This window comes from Bos indicus, chromosome 27, assembly GCF_029378745.1.
Source record: "Bos indicus isolate NIAB-ARS_2022 breed Sahiwal x Tharparkar chromosome 27, NIAB-ARS_B.indTharparkar_mat_pri_1.0, whole genome shotgun sequence".
NCBI classification, from domain to species: Eukaryota; Metazoa; Chordata; class Mammalia; order Artiodactyla; family Bovidae; genus Bos; species Bos indicus.
The window spans coordinates 38926971-38950515 of NC_091786.1; the positions used below are offsets into that span (position 1 = coordinate 38926971).

General features: G+C 47.3%; 1 protein-coding gene across 13 annotated transcripts in view; it reads left to right on the forward strand.

Moving 5' to 3' along the window:
• The window catches only part of PSD3 (pleckstrin and Sec7 domain containing 3), a 492229-nt gene that overhangs the window by 443790 nt on the left and 24894 nt on the right, over window positions 1-23545 (forward strand). For 12 of the 13 annotated variants that reach the window (XM_070781676.1, XM_070781662.1, XM_070781667.1 and 9 more), the window contains 3 exons: window positions 2885-3042; window positions 5804-5948; window positions 18802-18945. In XM_070781676.1, coding sequence (XP_070637777.1) covers window positions 2885-3042; window positions 5804-5948; window positions 18802-18945 — 447 coding nt within the window. The remainder of the gene's footprint in view (window positions 1-2884; window positions 3043-5803; window positions 5949-18801; window positions 18946-23545) is intronic. The other variant, XM_070781663.1, reaches the window with a different exon arrangement.

A 23545-nucleotide genomic window follows, 5' to 3' on the forward strand; every position in this document is an offset into this window, starting at 1 on the left:
TAAACGGGAGGCAGATAAGTCTTGTGTGGATTTTCAGCTCCCCCTGCCATGCGACGTTCCAGGGTTTCGGGCAGTTGTGGTCATTCCAGGGGGCACCTCCAGGACGAGAAGGGACAAAGGCCAACGGCAGAACTGACGCCTGGTGGACGGGCAGACGAGGAGGTGCCGGAGCTGCGGTCAGAGTGGAGAAGAGGCGCCGGAGAGAAGTGGGAGGGGAAGCCGTGGAGAATTTCAGCAGAATTGCTGACTTCCTTGGTTGCTGTGAGATGAAAACTAAAGAATCTGTAGAACTTTGCGGTCGGGAGGTCATTTCTGACCTTTGCTAAAGCAGATTCAGTGAAGGGTAGAAATGCACTCCAGGCTCCAGTAGGTTAAAGGGCAACTGGAAATTAGTGTAAATAGTTCCTGTGGACTCCTGACTAGTTGTGTATAAAGGAAGAAGAGAGGTGACGGCTAGAGGAGGAAGTGATACTCAGGAGGGACTGTTATCTTACAAATATAAGAGAGACCCTGAGGGTGTTTATAGGCTGTGGGGAGGAGGCCCATAGACAACCAAGGATTTAAAATATAGCGGAAAGATAATAACCAGGGAAATAAGATCCTAGGAGGGGTTGGTGGAGGTTGATCTGGAGTACAGGATCAACCCTAAGCACGATTCCTCTGTGTAAGGAGGAAAGACCATAAAGGTGGTTACGAATGTATTTACAGGGTATGTAAGCAGAAAATTTGATCCTCACAAGTTTGTCCTTATAAAATACAAGTTCATGCTGCTGCTACTGCTGCTTCTAAGTCACTTCAGTCGTGTCCGACTCTGTGCGACCCCATAGACGGCAGCCCACCAGGCTCCCCCGTCCCTGGGATTCTCCAGGCAAGAACACTGGAGTGGGTTGCCATTTCCTTCTCCACTGCATGAAAGTGAAAAAATAAAGTGAAGTCACTCAGTCGTGCCCGACTCCTAGCGACCCCATGGACTGCAGCCCACCAGGCTCCTCCGTCCATGGGATTTTCCAGGCAAGAGTACTGGAGTGGGGTGCCATCACCTTCTCCGAAGTTCAAGCTATATGCTACTAAAAATTATTATTAGAAACTATATCAAGGAACATCTAAGTGCTTACTATCCGCTTTGAACATTATTTAAAGTTTAAAACATGGGATCTCATGAAATTTCATCCTACAGCTCTATGAAGAAGATATCACTCCTTCTCAAAGAAAATGAACTTAATGAGTGAATTAATTAATCTAAGATCATGGAAACATGGAAGAGATGGGTCCGGCTCCAGGCACCTGCCTGTGCTCTTAACCTCCGCTGGGGTGGGACAGGCGTACTGGGGAGAATAGGGGATGCTCGGCAGAATGGAGCAGAGGGGTCACTGTGGACGGGGAAGCCTTGACCGCTGGCGCTGGCTGCCGTTACTGTTGATGTCCGTTCTTAATCGCCGAGGCTCAATAGAGTTGTAGCAATCTTAAAGTAGTCATTTTACCATTTAGTATTATAAACTGTGTGATTTTTATGTTGCAGTTGGTATGTACTGAGTGTCTTAGGTTTCCCCCACTTGGTGTCGGCTATTACCGAGATAAGCCGCTGCTGTTTCTTTCTGACTCAGTTTGAACTAACAGCAAGAGTACCCCTGAAAAGCATGGTTTGTGCTGGGGCTGCAGGGAAGGGAGGAAGAGATATGAGTGTATAATTATTTTTTTGAAAATTTGTAAAATGAAACTGTGATAAATGAAACTGTGATAACAGAATAGACTGTATCTTCCTTTTACTAGTAAAAGGCTTTTGCTACTAATTCGAAGGTGAGGAGTATGTCTTCTTTATAAAAGAAGTGCAAGTTTATAGCATCATGTTTGATATTATAAAATATGGGAAGAGGAGAGAGGAACTTATTAGTAAAAAATATCTCCTATAACAGTTGTAATGTCTACTACACTTACATTGGTTTTCAGGTCTTTTTTATTCTTATGGACCCACGGAAATGACCAGATATAATAATAATAGTACAATAATAATATCACATTTTTCAACTAGTTGGGATTTTTTTTTAGTTATGTTTAGGTGGAAGCTACACAAAAGAACCTTTGTAAATTCTATGAATTGTGTCTGGATAATGCTCAAAGATAAAATTGCATCTATCCATGATACCCTCCTTTTTAATATAATTTTACTCATTTTTCAAATTTATGATAATAGAGCTAATCTTTCTCCTGACTTAAGATTAAGCTGATTTTTCCTCTTTTCTTTCAAGTACAGCTGGAGAAATTATTTCATTTTACTGTTCATTTTTTTCTTCATATTATTAGCCTCAAAAGAAAGTAGCAGGAAAATGTGGAGTCTTTAGAGCAGACACAGTGGCCTGGTTTTCACCGGCAGTTCACTTCTGCTGATGGGTGTCCGTTTGTTTCTGAAACCAAATCGCCCTATGAGACCTTGCTTCATTTCAAACCACTGTAAAATGTGTATGATAGCTATTTCATCTTTGACCTTCCTTAGCTCTTTAATTACCCACTCCAGTGTTCTTGCCTGGAGAATCCCAGGGACGGGGGAGCCTGGTGGGCTGCCGTCTATGGAGTCGCACAGAGTCGGCCACAACTGAAGCGACTTAGCAGCAGCAGCAGCAGCAGCTCTTTAATTATTATATATCAGCTTTTGCAAAAGTGTGCCTTTGATAAATGTGTATTTTCTCATTCTGAGAATACTTTTCAAAGAAAAGGATGTTTAGTGACATTTATAAAGTAGCACGGAGTTGTTTTTACCCGCCATTCACTTGTTTTTTCATGCACCTTCGTGGATTTTCCAAACTTTTTCTTGCAGTTAATAGGTTTTAAAAAGAGAAGAGAAGATGAAGTCTGAACATGTCTTTGCTTTCTTCGTATCTGCCTACAGGACGAATATAAGCCAGAGAAGGCCCTGTCAGAGGAGGACCTGAAAAACGCCGTGAGCGTGCACCACGCGCTGGCCTCCCAGGCCACCGACTACGAGAAGAAGCCCAACGTGCTCAAGCTGAAGACAGCTGATTGGAGGGTCTTGCTTTTTCAAGCCCAGTAGGTTTCATTCGTTGGTTTGGTTTGGATTTTTAGTTTGCAGAGCACCACTTTCAGAGAAGGCAATGGCACCCCACTCCAGTACTCTTGCCTGGAAAATCCCATGGATGGAGGAGCCAGGTGGGCTGCAGTCCATGGGGTCGCTAAGAGTCAGACACGACTGAGCGACTTCACTTTCACTTTTCACTTTCATGCATTGGAGAAGGAAACGGCAACCCACTCCAGAGTTCTTGCCTGGAGAATCCCAGGGATGGGGCAGCCTGGTGGTCTGCCGTCTATGGGGTTGCACAGAGTCGGACATGACTGAAGTGACTTAGCAGTTAGCAGAGCACCACTTTACACCAAGAAAGAGAATCGGGATCTACAGGGCACACTTGCTGAGTCAGTCATTAACCGGCTACAATAGAGAGACAACGATCTAAGGAAACTAGACTAATGGAAACCCTGGGGCACGCTTTCTGTTTCCTTGGAGTCGCCCTGTGACCCTCTGTCAGCCCCTGACCAGCTCTGGATGTAGCATCCTCATAAAGGAAACCAGGGCTTTAGTGCAAGTCCTGTCACGCAGTGAGTGCCGCAGATGGGGACTCAGATGACCGACCGCTGCCTGAGTCTTTGTCGTGCCCACAGTTTAACCTCTGTGAACCTCAGCTTGTCCCTAGCACACGTGTCACAGGGTTCTGGTGAGAAGCGAAGGAGATCAGGTGTGCAAAGAGCCTCGACACAATGCCTGGCACACAGAGGCTGTGCAGGAAGTGTGGATTTCACTTCCTTCTCTCTCTCCTCTCTCCTTCTGAGCTCTAAGAGTCTGTGATTAAACTAGAAGGAAAAGATAAAATCGTACTGTGGGCACGGAAGCAGGGTGGATTGCCTATGTAATAAAGAGTCCATGACAGCCTTCAGATGAGGGATGGAACACTCCGTGTGGAGAATTCTGGGTTTATGAAGTGAGAAACTTGGGATTTGGGGAACTGAGCCTCTAGAACAGGCAGTCTAGTCGCACACGTCGCATCCGTGTCCGTGGCAGGCACTGCTAATTATTCACGGCGTGCCTTTTACAGCCTGAGCTTGGCTTCAGAACCACTCTCAACCCAGCCCCGCCAGGTGACTGCATTTGGCACTGGCATGACATTTGACATCGAGATAGTAAATATGGGTCTCTGCGTGCTTATTGATGAAAACAGTGGAAGATGAGAAAGGGGAATGAGAACAAGAACAGGTTCTCTGGCGATCTGTGGATGCTGAGCTTGCAAAGGTGTAAAACTGCTGACATCCGGTGAGGAGGAAGTTGTAAGGAAACCCAAGTTACACAGGATATTTTTAGTGTAGGAGTAAGACAGTTAACACCCAAGGGAACCACAGCCAGATGCATAATTACGGCTATTAGTCATAAAAGTCCTTCAAATTATTCTGTTCCCCAGCATTATTGTTTTTAAATGTCTAAAAGTGCCGGATATGATAACTCAGGAGATCTGATTACTCCAAATATAACTGATGCAGAATTGAGTCCAGTGAAAGAGAGGCGTGGGGCACGGTGAAGGAGACCCCTGGTGTGCTGTCCGCTCAGCGTGATCGCTTTCAGGGGGATCGTGCAGAAAGGGATTTTTAGATGGGCTGACTTTTTGTCCATCTTTGTATCGACTGTACAGCCGGCGGGTATCTCACCTAGCTCGGATCTGTTTCTTCCATTCCTTTACGAGTTCACAAGCCTTGTCAGCGCCGCACTCTGCTAACATGGCCTACAAGTTCACAGTGTGACACTGACCTCAGGAGATTTCCACATCCTCTCAGGTGGATATGTTTTGTCCTATCGAGGTGCACCTCACATACTTCTAAGTTCACAGTGACGTTCAGTAAATTTGCAGAATCGTGCAACCCTGTCCAGCTGTAGAACACTTCCATCACCCTACAGAGACTGAGCCCCTGTGCCGTTCTCACCCCTAGCCCGGACACCACTGGTCTCCTCTTTGTATGCCCTTTTCTGGAGTTTCCATATACCCGCAGGGTAGAGTATGTGGGCTTTTCTGTTGCTCCGCGTAAAGGTGTGGGGTCGTCCACACTGAGGCCTTTCTCGGCTCTCCACGCCTCTGCTGCTGGGTGGTGATGCTCTGTAAGGATACAGACTTCACTGTGTCCATTCCTTCACCAGTTGATGGACATTTAGAGTGTTTCTCCTTTTTGACACTTATAAATAATGCTCCTGTGAATATGCACATACAAATCTCTTAGTGCCTATCTGTTTTTATTTCCCTTGAGTAAATATATACCTAGGAGTAGAATTGCTGATAAATTTATAGTTAATTTTGTTAAAAAACTGTCCAAATTACTTTCCAAAGTGGGTGTATATACCTCTTTATATTCCCTCTATCAGTTTATCACTCAGTTGCATTTTAAAATCAAGTTATGTGATTAGAAGAGATGAGTTAATTTGTAAATTAGTTTCTGATTAGCCTAGTATCAGCATAACGAGAAAGCAGAGGGTTTAATGAATACTTTCTATGGAGTGATTCTGCTTTGTTTCCTCTGTATCCTCGGGCGGTAGTCACAGTCTTACTCCTTGATGATCATGGGTTCCAGGGCCTTTCGTTGCCATGGCGAATGCTGTTGAAAATGTTCCTCTCTAGTGAAGTTTTGCCAGGGATTAATTCGTCCCAAGAAGAGTGAATGATTTTATATGTCATTTTAGATCAGTGGTGAGAAATGGGCAGGATGCCGTGCATGCAGGTGTGGAAATACCCTGACATAATATGCCTGTGTCTCCTAGGAGCCCGGAGGAAATGCAGGGGTGGATAAACAAGATTAACTGTGTCGCGGCTGTGTTTTCGGCACCGCCGTTTCCAGCAGCCATTGGGTCTCAGAAGAAGTTTAGTCGCCCGCTGCTGCCTGCCACCACGACAAAATTGTCTCAGGTAAAGGCATTTTGATCTTTACACCTTGTCATTTCACACTTTGTAAAGTGGTCTTACTATTTGTATTCGAATAATGCCCCATATTCTGGGGGCAAGGATGAGACCTCGCCCTGGAGGGCCTTGTTGTCAAGGGGGCAGACGCAGTGTGCCTGGGGCCTCTACACTTCGCATGGGAAGCAGACACGGCGGACTCGAGATGGGGTGGATGCACACTTTGAATTTGTTTCTAAAGTTAGTTTACTACTCAGTTATACCAGCCTCACTTTTATTTTTGTTTTTTGTTTTGTTTTTCCCAACAGTTCATATTTTTTAAACACCTGGCTAAGGATAGATGTCCTGCCTTGGAAACCAGCTTTTTATTCACTCATTGATTTAACTTTTCATTTTACTGAGCTTTTCCCAAATTCCAGACTGTGTGTGATGCTGGAAGCATTCCCAGGGACCCACTGCTCACAGTGCAGCGAGGCAGGGCCTTCCCCACCCTTGGGAGGATCTGAGTGGACCTTGGTGGTTTTCCCAGAGAATGCAGACAGAGCACACAAGAACTCTCTTCGGAGGTGTTCACTTGAGCTGCTCTCCTTTTATCAGGTCGATGTTTTTGAAGGTCACATTTTATGGCGCTCCTTTCCTGCTTACAACTCTGTTCTAAGGACACTGCATACAAGCCATGTCTACCAGTTTTAAACCTGTCTGCAGGGCCACTATTTCCACCGACTTGTTAAGGATTTTGGAAGCTGCTTTGACGTCTTTGTGAGTTTCTTATCGGTGCAATAATAGAGAGAGTTGCATCTGGCTGTGATCAACCAGGTCTTGATATTAACTAGCTCCTCCACACACCCGACATCATAGTTATCAACAGAGCATTTATTAATAAGAGCATATCATGTGCCTATTGTACCTCAGAGACTATTTTTGGCTCTGGAAATAGAAAGGCAAGTGAAACCCAGGCAGTCTCAGGGATCCAACTGGCAGATACAAACAAGCAAGTAATTGCAACAGTTTGATCAGAGGCACATGTAGGGTAAGTCCAGAGGACCTTGCGGGCTCCAGACAGGGCCTGGCCTTGGGGATGAGGGAGACACTCACAGGATGGGCGGCAGGACGGGTGTGGGAAAGGGGGCCGCCCCGCAGAGTGAGGCCAAGAGGGAGAGGGGGCAGCGCAGGTGTGGGAGCCGCGCTGCGTCATCAGGCGCGACTCGAGCGCCCAGTGTCGTGAGAGGCGGGACGCATTCCTCTGTGGAGCTGTGTGTGTGTGTGCACGCGCGCTAAAGGTGCTTCAGTTGTGCGTCTGACTCTGCAACCCCATGGACTGTATCCCGCCAGGCTCCTCTGTCCATGGGATTCTCCAGGCAAGAATACTGGAGTGGGTGGCCACGCCCTCCTCCAGGGGATCTTCCTGACCCAGGGATCAAACCCCCGCCTTTTTTTTTAATTAATTAATTTATTTTAATTGGACGCTAATTACAGTATTGTAGTGGGTTTTGCCACACACTCACATGCATCAGCCACGGGTGTCCATGTGTTCCCCGTCCTGAAGCCCCTTCCACCTCCCTCCCCACCCCATCCCTCAGAGTCATCCCAGTGCACCAGCCCTGAGCGCCCTGTCTCATGCATCGAACCTAGACTGGCGATCTGTTTCACATATGGTAATATACATATTTCAATGCTATTCTCTCAAATCATCCCACCCTTCCCTTTTCCCACAGAGTCCAAAGTCTGTTCTTTACATCTGTGTCTTTTGCTGTCTCGCATATAGGGTCATTGTTACCATCTTTCTAAATTCCATGTATATGCGTTAGTATACTGTGTTGGTGTTTTTCTTTCTGACTTCCTTCACTCAGTATAAACCCCCACCTCTTGCGTCTCCTGCACTGCAGGCAGACTCTTTTACCTGCTGAGCCACCAGGGAAGCCTCTGCAGCTGGTGCCAAGCAAAGGCCAAATGATGAAAGGTCACGAGGAGGATTTGGGATGCCTCACCATCCCCAGCATCCTTAGGAAAGTAGTGTAAGTAGGAAATTAATGTGATCAAATCAGTGCTTCAAATTTTCTTCTTTTTACAATAGGAAGGAAGTATCAGAGGTGGAAACTAATATAAGAAAAAGGCGTTTTCAATAGAAAGAGGAAAAATGAGTTAGTGAAGGAGGAGATGGACGGAGTAGGAAGGTTTGGGACCTCCTGATGGTCCCGTTAGCTCCATGAAGTGAGGATCGGGCTGTCCTTAGGCGTGGGCTCTGGGCACTGTGGTGTCCCTCTGGCTTTGGGTTCCCCCTCATCTCCTGCTTCCCTCTTGATGCTTCTTTCCAGAGTCTTTTGCTGTGTCCTTTCTCTCTTTGTACCTCCAGATGTTGCAAGGAGTGCTCAGAAGCAGAGCCGAACAGACACTTGAGGAACAATAGTTTTTAAGTTAGTCAAGAAAAACACAGGGGAAATGTTAAGGTACAAACAGGACAAAAACGATCTCCGGTGAAGTGGCAGGAGGTGACTGGCCGCTGCGGCGAGAGCAGCATCAGGGGCGCCGGCTGGAGCGCACGGTGGGCGCCCTCGGGGATGAAGGCAGTGAGGACGTGGAGGAGGGGCGTGTGGGGGTCCCGCCCAAGTGCATAGAGGCAGGCTGGTGCAGAGAGCAGAGGAGATGTGGTTTCAGGAGACGTTCTTTCGTTTCTGTAAGTTCATCGTTATTATTGATGTGGTTTGGTTGATGCTCCCCACGTAAGCTCTAGTTCATGGACTAACTACCAAAAAAAACTGTTAGGAACAGGAAGGACCAAACAGCTCACTTTACAAGGCAGAATGGCGTTTAACTTTCAAGGATAATAAGTGTCCTAAGAGAAAAGGAAGGCTTTACTGCTTATTGGCCAGACTTCTTCATCCACCCAGCTAAAATACGAGCTTTCAAACCAAGTGCATTTCCCCACTTTAATTTTGGGTACTTAACATAAACAGTAAGCCACATTATACGAGGTTCAGTTCAGTTCAGTCTCTTAGTCGTGTCTGACTCTTTCTGACCCCATGGACTGCAGCATACCAGGCCTCCCTGTCCATCACCAACTCCTGGAGTTTACTCACACTCATGTCTGTTGAGTGGGTAATGCCATCCAACCATCTCATCCTCTGTTATCCTCTTCTCTTCCCACCTTCAATCTTTCCCAGCATCAGGGTCTTTTCAAATGAGTTAGTTCTTCGCATCAGGTGGCCAAAGTATTGGAGTTTCAGCTTCAGCATCAGTCCTTCCAATGAATATTCAGGACTGATATCCTTTAGGATTGAGTGGTTGGATCTTCTTGCAGTCCAAGGGATTCTCAAGAATCTTTTGCAACACCGGAGTTCAAAAGCATCGATTCTTTGGTGCTCAGTTTTCTTTATATTATTATATTACACAAGGTTAGAGGAGAGAAAAACAGTTGAACAACTTGAGGCAAAAATACTTTCAAAGCTTGAGTTTTATTTTATTAATTTCACTAGGAGTTTTCCAGTTGGTATTTTTCAATAGATTGGTCTTTCTCGCCATTACTCCTGTAAAAGATCTGGGGTAAAAGGTGATCTGAAGTTAAAGAGGAACATTAGTAACTTTAGAACAACATGTGAGCTTTTCCTTGCTCTTTTCTCACTGTGGAACCTACATTTCTATTTATTTTCTACTTGGAAAATGTGAGTGAGTAATTGAAAGTAGCTCAGTCATATCTGACTTTTTGCGACCCCATGGGTACCTGTTCCCTTCTCCAGGGGATCTTCCCAACCCAGAGATCCAACCTAGGTCCCCCACATTGCAGGTGGATTCTTTACACTGTGAGCCACCAGGGGAAAGTATGCTTCTGTCCTATTTGTGTGTGGGCTGTACATTGGTAGGGCTTCCCAGGTGGCTCTAGTGGTAAAGAACCCACCTGGCAGTGCAGGAGACACAAGAGCCACGGATTCATTCCCTGGGTCAGGAAGATTCCCTGGAGGAAGGCATGGCAGCCCACTCCAGTATTCTTGCCTGGAGAATCCCATGGACAGAGGAGCCTGGTGGGCTACAGTCCACGGGGTCGCAGAGGATCAGACAAGACTACAGTGACTACATGTGTACATTCATTGGTTAGTCACTTATATGTGAAAATGAGTGTGTTTATTCATTTGTGTATTTTTACCACAAGACCCCACCACCTTTGTCATGGCAGTCTCTTATTTTAAACAAATGCCCTACATTGGAATTTAAAATGAAATGCATAACATTTTTTATATTTTTCCTCATTTTGAACACAGAAGTGTAAAAAAATACATATGTAATGTGATCAAAATGGTGAGTTCACAATTTTAAACAAGCAAGTAGTGACCAGCAAGAAGCATCCTCTGTGTCACATAAGATGACCAAACCCTTTCAGGAATTTAATTTCTTTGTTTAAAAAAAAAAAAAAGAATACAATGATGCCACCCCCACCCCCCACCCCCAGACAGGTGAGTCACTGAGACTTTGTGGGCCTCAGTTTTCCTTCTGGAAAACGAGGAGATTGTCTAGACTGTTTTTTAAGATTCTTTCTATCACTAGCTCTGTACACTTTTTGCCCAGGTCATCATGTTTGTTTACCACCTATGGAGAATGTGCCTTGCCCTTGAGAGTAATCGGAGAATTAGAAGCAAATATGTGGAAGCCAGCTCGTGATCAAGAGCAGATTAGAGAAGGGGAGGGTGCTGGTGTGCAGACCGTCTGCTCCAGATGTCTGGGCACCTTCCGCTTTGCTGAGTCACAGTCACCCTCCTCGAACCCGGGAGGCGTGTCTGGATGCCCCCCAGGCCTCCCCGCATTCAGGGCGAGGCTTCCCCTTCACCCCGGGCAGGTTCTCGGCCTCGGCCCTGCCAACCTGGGCCCTGAGCCCTGCGTCGTTGTGGGTCGTAGGGTGCTGAGCGGTGTTCGCAGCCTCTGCCCACTCAGTGCCAGTATCACCCCGCTTTGTGACAACCAGGACTGGCTCCGGGCACTGCCCGGCGCCCCTCGGGGCCACAGCCCCCACCGTCTGCAGCCACCGCTCTGGCCCGGCCATCTTTCCCTCCTGCACAGCCTGCTGCCCCTCCCCGGCATGCCAGACCACTTGGGTAATTTCAGTCTACAAAATAGACATATTACCAGGGTGAGAAAAAAAAAGTTAACCAGTATTAGGAAAAAACGAAATATTCAATTAGAAGATTGGTGCTTTTAAAGACACTGTTCATCACCCTGTCATTTGCAAGCTTCTCTTTAATTTTATTCCTGTCTCCTCTTCAAAGCATATTAGCCACTGCTCCTGAAATCGATGACTGTCAGTGTGGCAGGGTTCTCTGCAAGCAGCTCTGCTGTGTGGGAGGAGTCGCCTTCTCGTAGTTGGTTTTGCGGCCGTGTTGCCAGAGCACATTTCTCTTCCTGTCGCAGGTGGAGAGACTGGTGTGAAAATCTTTTAAGTTTTGCTTCTCCTTCCATGTAGCACTCCAGACTTAGGACTTCGTGGCTGGCCATCTATAGGATCTTTCGGGCCTCCTTTTCTACTCATCAGGTAGTCATTTTCAAACATTAATGCACATAATTTACCAGGGGACTTACCTAAAATGCACCTTTCTCATCTCCGCCCACTCCTCCATCCATCAGGTCTCAGCCAGGGTCCCCAGGAATGTATGTGTTTCTAGGACCCACCCTGTGCCCAGCCACCTGCCCTGCAGATCAGAGACCCCACCCTGCAACGTACCTGGCTCCCTCCCGCGCATCCCCTGGAGACCACGCCTCCTGCAGGGGTGGTCTCCCCCACTGCCTTGTCCTGTTTCCCTCTTTGACTCCCAGCCATGGTCCCGTTAGAGGCTGACTCTGGATGCCCACCGAGTGCTCCCTGTGGAGGGCCAGGCCTTGTGTTAGCATGGATCACAGACAGGAGAGTGCTGTGTTTGCTTCCAGCCTCGTGTTATCCATCCCATGGTTTGACCGCGGGGCAGCCGTGCCGAGGTCCGGGAGACCGGGCAGCGTTGGTTCACAGACTGGCCCTGCATGAGGACGGCCAGGGGAGGCTAGAGACAGGGGCAGCCACTGCGGGCTGCTCGAGGCGGGTTTAATGCGCACGGGAGCTTACTGATGAGTCTGGAGTAGCTGAGAGACAAGCCGACCCTGCACCTGCCCCCAGGATCTTGAAGTTTATGAGGAGCCTTGACTGGATTCAGTCACTGGTCCAGATGGTCCCAGCACCACCTGCTGTCTCAAGGCCACAACCTGGGGCAGCTCCTAGCATGGGGAAGGCAAGAAGGCACATCCCGAGGTCGGGGGCTGGGTGAGGAGCCTCCGGTGGCCCAGCGCCAGCCAGGGTCACCGGCTGACCCACCCGCCCTCTTGGTGACCTCCTGCATGGCGGTCATGAGGAGCAGAGACTCCCGACGATGGCATCCTTTTCCGGGCATGTCCCTCGCTGGCCAGAGCCCCGCCTGCCCACCCACTCAGGGTCACACGCTCAGTCCAGCCACTCCTTCTTCCTAAACATCTTTCTACCATACCCATGTCCCTCAGCCAGACTCTGGTCACCTTGACCTCTGGTGTCCTGATTTTTTGGATCCTTTGCCTTGTCAGTACTAAATATTTGAGTAGGTATCCTTCAATATTTGTATTGAATCTTTTTAATAAAATGTCTTACATGTCCTACTATCAATATAACATAAGAAATGCTGAATGTCATTAGTTATTAAGGGAATACAAATCAGAATCATGAGATACCACTAGGATGGCTATACATTTTTTAATTTTTTATGGAAAGTAATGTAGTGGTGAGGTTATGGAGAAATTGCAACTCTCACATATTGCTGCTAGGAATGTAAACACTTTGGTGGTTTACCAAATGATTAAATATAGACATGTTTAACAGCAGTTTCACTCCTACTTTGATAACAGGAGAATGCAAACATGTACTCACATAAAAACTTACACGACTGTTCACGGCAGTATTGTTCATAACAACCTAAGGTGGACACGGGCACCAGCTGCTGCTTGGATGAATGAGATGTTACCTAGCCACACACGGGGCTTGATTCAGCCGTTAAAGAATGCAGCACTGACACCCCAGTGTGGACGAGCCTTGGGAACCGTGCTACGTGAAAAGCCAGCCACAAAAGAGCATATCATGTGATTCTATTCCAAAAGGTTCCTTTTAGGGGAACTAAAATGTCATAAAATTAAATGCAATGGTTTCACAGCCCTGGGAATATATTTAAGAGCTCTAAATTGTACATTTCACATGGGAGCTTTGTATAGTAAAGTGTGAATTATGCCTCAATGCTGATTTAAAAAATTTCTCCCCAGCGGGTCACCTTGCCTGGGGTGCACACACCCCGCTTTGGAGAGCTCTGGCAGCCTGTTCCTAGAACCGGTTGAGGTCCCTCTTGTCCAACTCTTGTTTCTCTTCAATCCATCCTGCACAGTGCTGGCTAAAATAGGATTCCTTCGGTGTCATGTAACCAAAACTGGCTCACTATTAGCAACAAAACACAGTCTAGACTCCTTGGCATGAACTTGGACTACAGTGTTCCACACCTTTTCAGAATAGACAGCTTTCATATTCATTTCTTAGAGAGCTGTATGTAACATATGGGTGGGCTTCCTTTGTGGCTCAGTAGTAAAGAATCCTCCTGCCAGGAGATGCAGGTTTGATCCCTGGGTCAGGAAGATCCCCTGGAGTAAGAGATGGCAGCCCATTCCAGTGTTCTTGCCTGGAAATGCCATGGTTAGAGGAGCCTGGCTAGCTACAGTCCATGGGGTTGCAGAGTCTGATACAACTTAAGGACTAAAACAACAACAATGTAACGTATACCAAGTGCTCAATCAGACAACTAGGTTATTACGCTGAAGCTCAGCAAACACTCCTTCAGGTCTTTAAAGGGTCTTAAAAGTGAAACAATGAAACAGTCTTCCTGGTGGGGCTTTCAGCAATTGTCCCTTTGGACCGCTGCTTTGAAGTCAGGTGTTCTTTAGTCTAAATTCCTGCAGCTCAGGTTTGATGAAGCTGCAGCCTTTAGCAATTTGCATCGTTAATTGCTGGCAGATTCCTAGAAATGTCATTATCTCCTAAATCATGTCTACTTTAAAACAGCACAAGCAAACAGTCTGAGGTCTCCCTCTCTACCTTCCCCCTTAAAAAAAAAAAAAAAGAGTCCATTTATTCAGCTCGTTTCCTAAGGGGACCAAATGTCAGGTGGCTTGTGAGGTGTGTGGACATTATAAAAAGAGCTAAGACTCATCTTCAGCTCCTAGGTGCTGGATGTTGGTTAAGTGACTTCTACAAGCCAGAACCATGCCTCTTGCTCTCCCCCCGCCCAGCACCATACTAGACCCCCAGGAGCTGAGAGAAGGCGAAATGACCTCTCTGCCTTCAGAGAGCTTGTAATCAGTAAGGAAGATAAAATTTACAGAGGTTCGGGTATATTTTGTTAATAAGCATGTGGTGTGGACATTTAAGGCTTCTCCAGTGGTTCAGTGGTAGAGAATCCGCCTGCAGTGCAGGACCCATAGGAGACACGGGTTCTATTCCTGGATCAGGAAGATCCCCTGGAGGAGGGCATGGTGACCCACTGCAGTATTCTTGCCTGGAGAATCTCCATGGACAGAGGAGCCTGGTGGGTCACAGTCCATGGGGCCACAAAGAGTTGGACACGACTGAAGGGACTTAGCACGCGCACACACATGGACATTTAAGTGCTATAGATAGAGAAGTGGAAGAGGCTGTGACATCTGGGGATTCTGGCTCTGAATGGAATTGGAGAAAGGATCTGGGTTAACACCTGGGTGTCTGGGAGCCGCGGGAGAGAAGGCAGATGAGGACGGATGAGTTTACTGACAGCCTTGACAGCTGAGGTCAGCGCTGGTCCAGGAGGGAATAGACGGTTTTGAAGCTCGTGTTTTCAGCAGCTCTTTGGGTTTTAAACAGTTGTCTAGAGGCTCAGAATTGGGAGAATGGGGCTGCTGCTCCTCTGCCTTTACCCCTGGGGCCTCCAGCAAGAACTTGATCTTTTTGGATCTCCATGGCTTCCAAGAGGAAGAGGTTAGAGGGGTGACGAAGGCCAGGGTCTCTTTCACTATTGAGTTCCTGGGATTGTGTATTCCACAGCGAAAAAAGCACTGAGTACAGTGCAGGAGACACAAGAGATGCAGATTCAATCCCTGAGTCCAGAAGATCCCCTGGAGAAGGGCATGGCAACCCACTGCAGTGTTCTTGCCTGGAGAAACCCATAGACAGAGGAGCCTGGAGGGCTACAGTCCATGGGGTCACAGAGAGACAGGACTGAGCACACGTGCGTGTATGCACACGCACACACACACACAAACACACACACACACAGTGCCTGTCGCCTAGTAGGTGTGCAGGTGGACAGCTGTGTCCACCTCAAGCTTCCCTCCCCTCCCTGAGCCTTGTGCTTGATATAAAAGGATGCGGAGCTGACTTGTGCCTGGCTGGCAGCAGAACCGTCCAGCTGAGCCTCGAAGGGGAGGCTTTGGCCCTATCTCAGCCCTGGACTCACTGCGAGGTCATGAGCAGCTAGGTTACCTGTGCCCATCACCTCATCAGCTAAGACGTCTCTTCGTGAGATTAGAGTTTGGTATTTTAAAGGAAAATATGAAATTTTCTTCAAAGTCAAACTATAAGTAGGAAAAAATTCAATATTAAGTGACATCATTCGAAACTTGCCTTTTGGATAAAATTTCATTGTATGTGCGATCAAAAGTACTACCAATGTACGTCTGTTGACAGCAGTAGTTTTTCCTGCATCCTTTGTTTAATGCTGATATTTAAGTTGTGACTTCCTAATGTGAAACCGTTTCAGCGGGTGCCTGCCATTTGCTGTCTGTTCCTTTTCGTTGAACTTTGGTGCGTTTCTGCCTTCTGTGAGAACCCTTTCATCAGTGTTGTCCCATGAGAGTGGCCTGCCCGCTCCCCTAATGGATTGCGAGAGCAAAGATAAAAGGGAAGAAAACAGGGAGGTTCCTGCTGGTCCATCTTCCCTGTGGATATTACAGGTATAACCGTCCGTGTGAGGCTGGGAACACGCTGCATCTTGGGCTGTTGCCTTCCTGCTTCTCTGTTTTTACATCTGTTTTTATCAGGAAAATCCCTCTGTTGTGGGATTCTAACCTTGGGGTAATTTGCAGTCTGTACCTATCTATGCCCATAAGAGCCACTTGGAATTTTTATTTCATTAGTCAAAATAAATTTAAGGAGTATAATTTTCTTTTCTGCCTTTCCCTTGACTTTAATGATCTTGACATTTTTAAAGATTACAAGCCATTTATTTTATAGAAAATCTCTTAACATGGATTTGACTGATATTTCCTCATGATTCTATCCAGGTTTTGCATCATTGGCACGAGGTGATTTTAAAATATCGTTATTTTGAGATTATTTCCTTGATTCTTCATGAAGTCAGTGAAGTTGGAATAAAGCACTGCACATTGAATTTTGACATTTATTTGACTGTGAATAAATTATACACTGGCTTCCCTTGTAGCTCAGTCAGTAAAGAATCTGCCTGCAATACCAGAGACTGGGTTTGATTCCTGGGTTGGGAAGACCCCCCAGAGTAGGAAATGGCAACCCATGGCAAACCAGTATTCTTGCCTGGAGAATCCCATGGACAGCGGAGCCATGGGGTCACAAAGAGTCAGACTCGACTTAGCAATTAAACCACCACCACCACCCAAACTATACACTATAAGCTATAAACTACAAATCACTATACTTTACACATCTGGACTCAATAGAAAAATGGGTCCAGTATTTCAGCAGCCAGATCACAGAAGAGGAAGTCCTGTAAACATATGAAAGTGTTTGTCCTTACTTGCAATCAGGAAAATGTAAATTGAAATCATTTTATACCCATGAAATTAGTAACAATTTGCAAGTTTGATGTCACGTCAAGTTTTGGCAAGGGTGTAGAACAGTGGGAATCTGCAAGCCTACTGTGGAAATGTAAGCTGGTGGAAACACTTGAAAAACAGTTTACCATTATATTAAAGATGTGTCGGAGAAGGCAATGGCACCCCACTCCAGTACTCTTGCCTGGAAAATCCATGGATGGAAGAGCCTGGTAGGCTGCAGTCCATGGGGTCGCTAAGAGTCGGACACGACTGAGCGACTTCACTTTCACTTTTCTATTTTATGCATTGGAGAAGGAAATGGCAACCCACTCCAGTATTCTTGCCTGGAGAATCCCAGGGACATCGGGGCCTGGTGGGCTGCTGTCTATGGGGTTGCACAGAGTCGGACATGACTGAAGCAACTTAGCTTAAAGATGTGCATGTTCTAAAACCCAGAAACTTCACCTCTTGGTGACCACAGATTTCAGAGACATTGTTGATTTGGTTTCAGACCATTGCAATAAAATAAATATCTCAATAAAGCAAGTCACACACTTTTTTGGTTTCTCAGTGCATATAATGGTCATGCTGATACTATACCCCAGCCTATTAAGTATGTAAGAGCATTGTGTCCAGAAAAACAATGGATCTACCTTAATGAAGCAATGTTTTATTGCTCAGTATTAACCATCATTGTCCGAGCCTTCCATGAAGCTGTAGTGGTATCAGCAAGGATCAGTGATCTCAGACCACTGTAACAAAGTAATTATGATGAACAGGTTTGAAATGTTTTGAGTGATGCCAAATGTGGCACAGAGACCCAAAGTGAGCAGTGTTAGAAAAATGGCATCAGTAGACCTGATCCACACAGGGTTTCCACAAACCTTCAGTTTGAAAAAAAACACATTATCTGCAAAGTGCAATAAAGCGAGATGTGCCTGCATGCTATAGGAACACCTTGCTCATAAGTCACTGGGCAACATTTATAAGGATGTAGCATCATTTATAACAGCCCATAGCAACCAGAGAACAAGTTAAATGTGCCTCAGTAAATTTGTAGTTGAGCGACATCAGAACCTCTACTATTTGGGAGGGGAAAGCATAGGTTACTACAGTTTTTAGAATAACAGCCTTCAGAAAATTATTCTTGAAAGCACTGGTTGTCTCAAAAAGGAAAGTATTTGGGTAGGCCTTCACCCATAGTGACAGGGCGGCCCTGCTGAGGCCCTGGCATGGAGGAGTCCGATCCTGCGGCCCTTAGCACGGGTGCTGCATGCTACTCCTGTTGCAGTCTCTCTCAGGAGACCAGGGGCCTGGCTGGGGAGGCTGGCCTTGGCCCTGGGTACCGTTTTTCAACGTGAGAAATGAAGTGTTTCCTGCCCTGTCAGTAAACAGGGATGTCACAGTCATCAGCCCTCCAAAGAGAGCCTAAGGATACTCGGGAAAGAGAAGAGTGCCTGAGATCTAACAGCTGCCATCTAACAGCCATCAGACTGCAGCCACTCCCTACGGGGAGCCCAGGGTTAGCTCAGGATGTGAAAAACACAGAATCCTGGCCTAGGATAGCTGAGATGCAATGAAAGAAATGTCAGTGGGCAGAGACTCTCACATCTTCCCATACCTAGAAAAGCGCTAAATTCCTTAACTTGGGATATCTGGTTTCCTCCAACAGTAGTCTTTTGACTGTAAGACTACTTGTCCTTCGTTGCAAAACTTGTGTATGACCTGACTCCTCCCCTCACCTCCTCGGAGCAGTTCTCTCAGGGTCCTTTGAGATGCTGTCTCCTGGGCTTGGAGTCCTAAAACTTCCCAACGAATGGAACATAACTCTCAACTTTTAGGTTGTGACTGTCTTTTTCAGTGGACAGAAGGTGCACGTGGACCCTGCTGAGAAAGCTGGTGGAACGTGGCACAGAGGCACGTGGGATGAATGAAAGTCACTCATCATGAGGGGTCTTTTAAAACTGCAACTGTTTACTGATTCCGTGTTCTGGATGCTCAATGGCTTCATGCTCCCCTGCAGGAGGAGCAGCTGAAATCTCACGAGAGCAAGCTGAGGCAGATCACCACGGAGCTGGCGGAGCACCGCTCCTACCCGCCGGACAAGAAGGTTAAGGCCAAGGAGGTGGACGAGTACAAGCTCAAAGACCACTACCTGGAGTTTGAGGTGTGTTGAACCTAAATGTCACAATGCTTGTCACCTGAGCTATCTCACAGTGTTTCCAGGAGGCAGGTTGTTTTATAGCTACCGTATCTGTGGGCAACACACCTTGACCGTCCCTCTCGCGGAGCTCTGGGCGGGGTCTCGGTCACGGTGGCCCCTCCTGTTCATGGTTCTATTTAAGCATCAAAGAATAACTGTCAGTTTTTATGCTTAAAAAGCAAATCGCCTGCTGGTTGGAATAGCGTGTGCTGGCTGTGAGACAAAAAAAAAACAACAACAACAGTCGATGGACATGCCGGGGTGGGCAGCCGCTTTCTCTATTTCTGCATCTCTTCCAGCAGAGTCTGAGTCAGAAAAAGTACCGCGGAGGAAACGAGCTGTGGGGTGCCGTGGCGCGTCTTCCGTGCGCGCTCTGGCTGCTAGGCAACAGAGGCAGCTCTCCTCTGCCACTCCCGCCCTTCACACGGAGGCTGGGAAACCAAGTCGTGGCACATCCAGTACCCAGCACGTGTGGCCGCTAAACGGAATGGAGAGGATCCGTACAGTCTGGAAAGATGGAAAATCTAAAAGCGAGTTGAAAGCACCGTGTTACCAACCTGCCTGCCCATGCAGGAGATGTAAGAGACTCAGTTTCAATCTCTGAGTCGGGGAGATCCCCTGGAAGAGGGCGTGGCAACCCACTCCAGTATTCTTGCCTGGAGAACCCCATGGACAGATGAGCCTGGCGGGCTGCAGTCCATAGGGTGGCAAAGACATGACTGAAGTGACTTAGCATGTACGCACCTTCAGCTACATTTTCTCCCTGGTGAGTGTCAAGGTTATGTTTTAACTGTGACTACCCCATCAGCTGCCACTTGAAGACACTGAAAGGATCCTTGATTTTAAGTACATGGGCTTAGTCCAAAGTAAAGAACAGTTATCTTTTAATTTTTACATAACTTTTTTTCTGCGGAGTGTGTTAAATCTGTCTTTAGCTCTTCTTTTGCTTTGTAGATCTGGTCTATTCATCTTCATCTTCTTTCCCATCTTACAATCATGCTTCTTCCTTGGGCTTGAAACACAGCATCATCTGAGCGCCCTCGCCCTGACCCACCGCCCCAGACCTACTCAGACACCAGCGCCCAGCACTGCTGCCTCTCCTGCCCTCTCTCAGCCTTGCCTTTCGGCCCCCTCTGCCCAGGGCCCAGGGTTTTCACCTCTCCTGAACCCAGCGGCGCTTCTATCTTCAGCCCATCCTACCCATCCTGGCAGTTTCCTAAGGCATGCTTCTGTCAACAGCTGCCCTTGGTTTTCCCCTTCACCTCCCCCAACAATTTACCTTCAAATAAAGTCCAGTCCTTAATCTGAGAGTATCTGGGTTCCTTCTGTCTGTCCACAACACAGGTCTTCCCACCACGACCACCATGAGATCAGCCATCTTTCTGCTACTTTGCCCTCCAGACTTGCTATTATGCCTTTGTTCATCTACTGTGAAAAGAAAAAAGGAAAGTGAGCTGCTCAGTCGTGTCCTTCTCTTTGAGACCCCATGAACTGTAGCCCGCCAGGCTCCTCTGTCCATGGGATTCTCCAGACCAGAATACTGGCGTGGGTTGCCATTTCCTTCTGCAGGGGGTCTTCCGGACCCAGGGCCTGAACCCGTCTCCTGCGCTGCAGGCAGACCCTTTACCTTTTGACCACCAGGTGCTTTGCTCTGCCCCAGCTGCCCTCCCCTCCTTTCATTTCTGAGAGTCCTGTTCGTCTTTCAGGGTGCACCCCAGACCCCTCCTGTGAAAAGCCTGCTCTCAGCCTGCTGGTCCCCGTCCTGCTCGGGGGCTCCTGTTGAGGTAGCTTCAGGGTCTTTGCATCTGTGGCCAGTCCCACAGCATCTGCCTCCCGAGACTGTGAGCCCTCGAGAGCAGGGGCCTCGGGTCCTCTTCACATCTCTGCCCTGTGCTCGCTCGATGAATTGGACAGGGTTTCATGGAAGCTTTTAAAAGTCTTAGATTTTGGAGTTATAAAATGTGGCATTTGGTGCCGTGAAGATCCATGTACCAGTTTTCTTCATGGTTAAGCAAGTCCTTGCTCTGTTCAGATGAAGAAAAATCTTCTTTTTATTAAAGATGAAAGCTTATTAGCTAAAACTTTGGAAGCCTTCCCAGCCAAAGACTTCTTGAAAAAATACTTTTGAAAAAACAAATTTACTAAGCGGCTCATCTTTGTCCGCACCTGTTCATTCTTGGGAAATGGGAGTCCTCAGAAATCTATCACAATTCTTCACACGTCTGGAGTGGCTTTCAGCTGCCAGTCTGTTGGTTTCACACATGCTGATTAATTTCCCAGCTCCTCAGGCCCCTGCTGCCAGCCCGCAACACCTCGCTCTGAGCCCTTGGCTCTAAGGCTGCGAGTCTGCACCCAGGAGGCCGGGGTTGCCGCAGGACCAAAGAAGGGTCGCCCTGCTAGATGCCCCCCTGCTTTGAACCTCTTCTTGGAGCCCCTTTTCCAAAAATGTAACCCAGCCAAAGCCAGCATTTCCATTTCCTGACATGAGCTTTAGACGAGCCTTTGTGGGGGTACGTCTTGCTTTCATCAAATCATAATATAAAGGAGTGTGAAGGTTGCGTTCCAGGACTTTGGCTCGTGAACATCTTCCCATATGGTAACACGTCGGGTGTGTTGGAGTGTCTGTCGAGCCTCACTGACCTGTGTACCAGAAAGGCGGATGGTCCCCTCGCTTCTTAGAGGTTATCTAAAAAGGGTTTTGTGAAATAGTGTCTTTTTTTTTTAAGTGAACCATTACTTTTCAGTAACTGGAAGTTGAAGTAGTGTATCTCGTGGGGTCCACTCTGCTGTTAGAATAACTAACTCTCCACTTTTCAGCCACCAGGCTTTGTCTTGTGCGCGTACTGCAGTGACGCCCTCAGAGCATCCAGGCTTCCCCCTCAGGCTGCCCTGTTCCCCGGATGGGGGTTCTGAGCGTGACGGATCATCCCCACGGGGTAGGGCCAAGGGTGTCTGAACGTCAAGGACCTTCCTGTGTACTTGTTCTTTGTTCTTTCCTCAGCTTCTAGAAGATGGACCGAGTGCTCATACGTATTTGTTGAGTAAATGAATGGATAAAGGCAACATCAGAGGAAAGCTTAGTAGCTCCTCTGAAAACAAAAGTGTCAAACAGACAGCGGTGTCTGCAGTTCCCTGTGACCCCAGACGGGCAGGGACCAGAGGGCATCTTGAGCCCCACCGACGTCCCTGTCTCTGGGGAGGAGCCCCCGCCAGGCCCGCTCTCTCACCTGCTCCCATGGTAGGGACTCCCTGCGGTCTCAGAGCAGCGCTTTTAATTTTCACACCTTGGTAAGAAAAGCACCTTCACCGTTAGAGTATTAAGTCCTTGGTGGTAACACGGTCGTTTCTAACTGGATGCATTCAGTTGTTTATATCCCAGGTTGCTCTGAGCGCAAATGGTTCTTCAGGCGGGCCAGATTGGCGGCACTGAGAGATTCTCTTAACCCTGACTGACAGTAAATAATGAGAAACTCTGGTAAATAAGAAGGTTCAGGGGTGGTTTTTGTTTGGAGTTGAACTTTACTGAATTACATTGTTTATTGATTTTTGGCTATCCTGGGTCTTCATGGCAATGCACGGGCTTTCTTTAGTTGCAGCGACCTGGGGCTCCTCTCCAGTTTCGGTGCATGGTCGTCTCATTACAGGGGCTTCTCTCATCGTGAAGCATGGGCTCTAGGCCATGCGGGCTTCAGTAGTGGTGGCACCTTGGCTCAGGAGTCATGCCTCCCGGGCCCTAAGCACGGGCTCAGGAGTTGTGGCACGAGAGCTTAGTTGCTCCTCGGCATGTAGGACTTCCCTGGACCAGGGATAGAACCCACGTCTCCTGCATTGGCAGGTGGATTCTTTACCACTAAGCCACCAGGGAAGCCCTGTTTATTTTTGAAGTCTATAAAAAGTCTGCGAAGAACAAGGAGACTTACATCAACTTCAGCCTTAGCCTGTAAGAAGACGGCGCACTATTCCTGAAGGCAGCATACTCCGCTTAGAATGCCTGTAGTTAACCAAGTTTGTGCCTCTCTCTTTACTGCCCATGCAGTGGGAGGGTTGGGGGTAGCATTGCTTTGTTCTCGATTGAATTGGTTCCCCAAAGTTGTGGCTACTGATTGCTTACAAGGGTTCATGTGGAGTCTAAGCTCACCTTTGACAGAGTTGTTAGGCATCACAAGTCTATGTAAGAAACTCGCTGTCATTTCCTAGTTTTCAAAAAATAAATATCAGAAATAGCTCCACTTCCTTTTGACTTATTTCTACTCTATTCAGTTCCCTTTTCACTTAAAAATGTTGAATCGATCTCCGTGTTTCTGGTACATTTGGAAATTTATCAGGATGTTGGACAGGTGGGTGGTGTTTGTCACATAAAAACTTAGAAAGCGCCAGCTACTCGAAGCACCGGAGCCTGGGCTCTGCCCGATGCCCCTCGGCCCTTAAAGGAACAGCCCTGTTACAGGAATTCCTCGCCAGCACTGAACTTGGCCCCAGAAATTTGGCTTTTTGTTTCTTTGCAGTTGAAGTGAAGATACTGTTTGCTCCAGGATGTTTTTCAAGTGACAGTTAAGATGTTTTC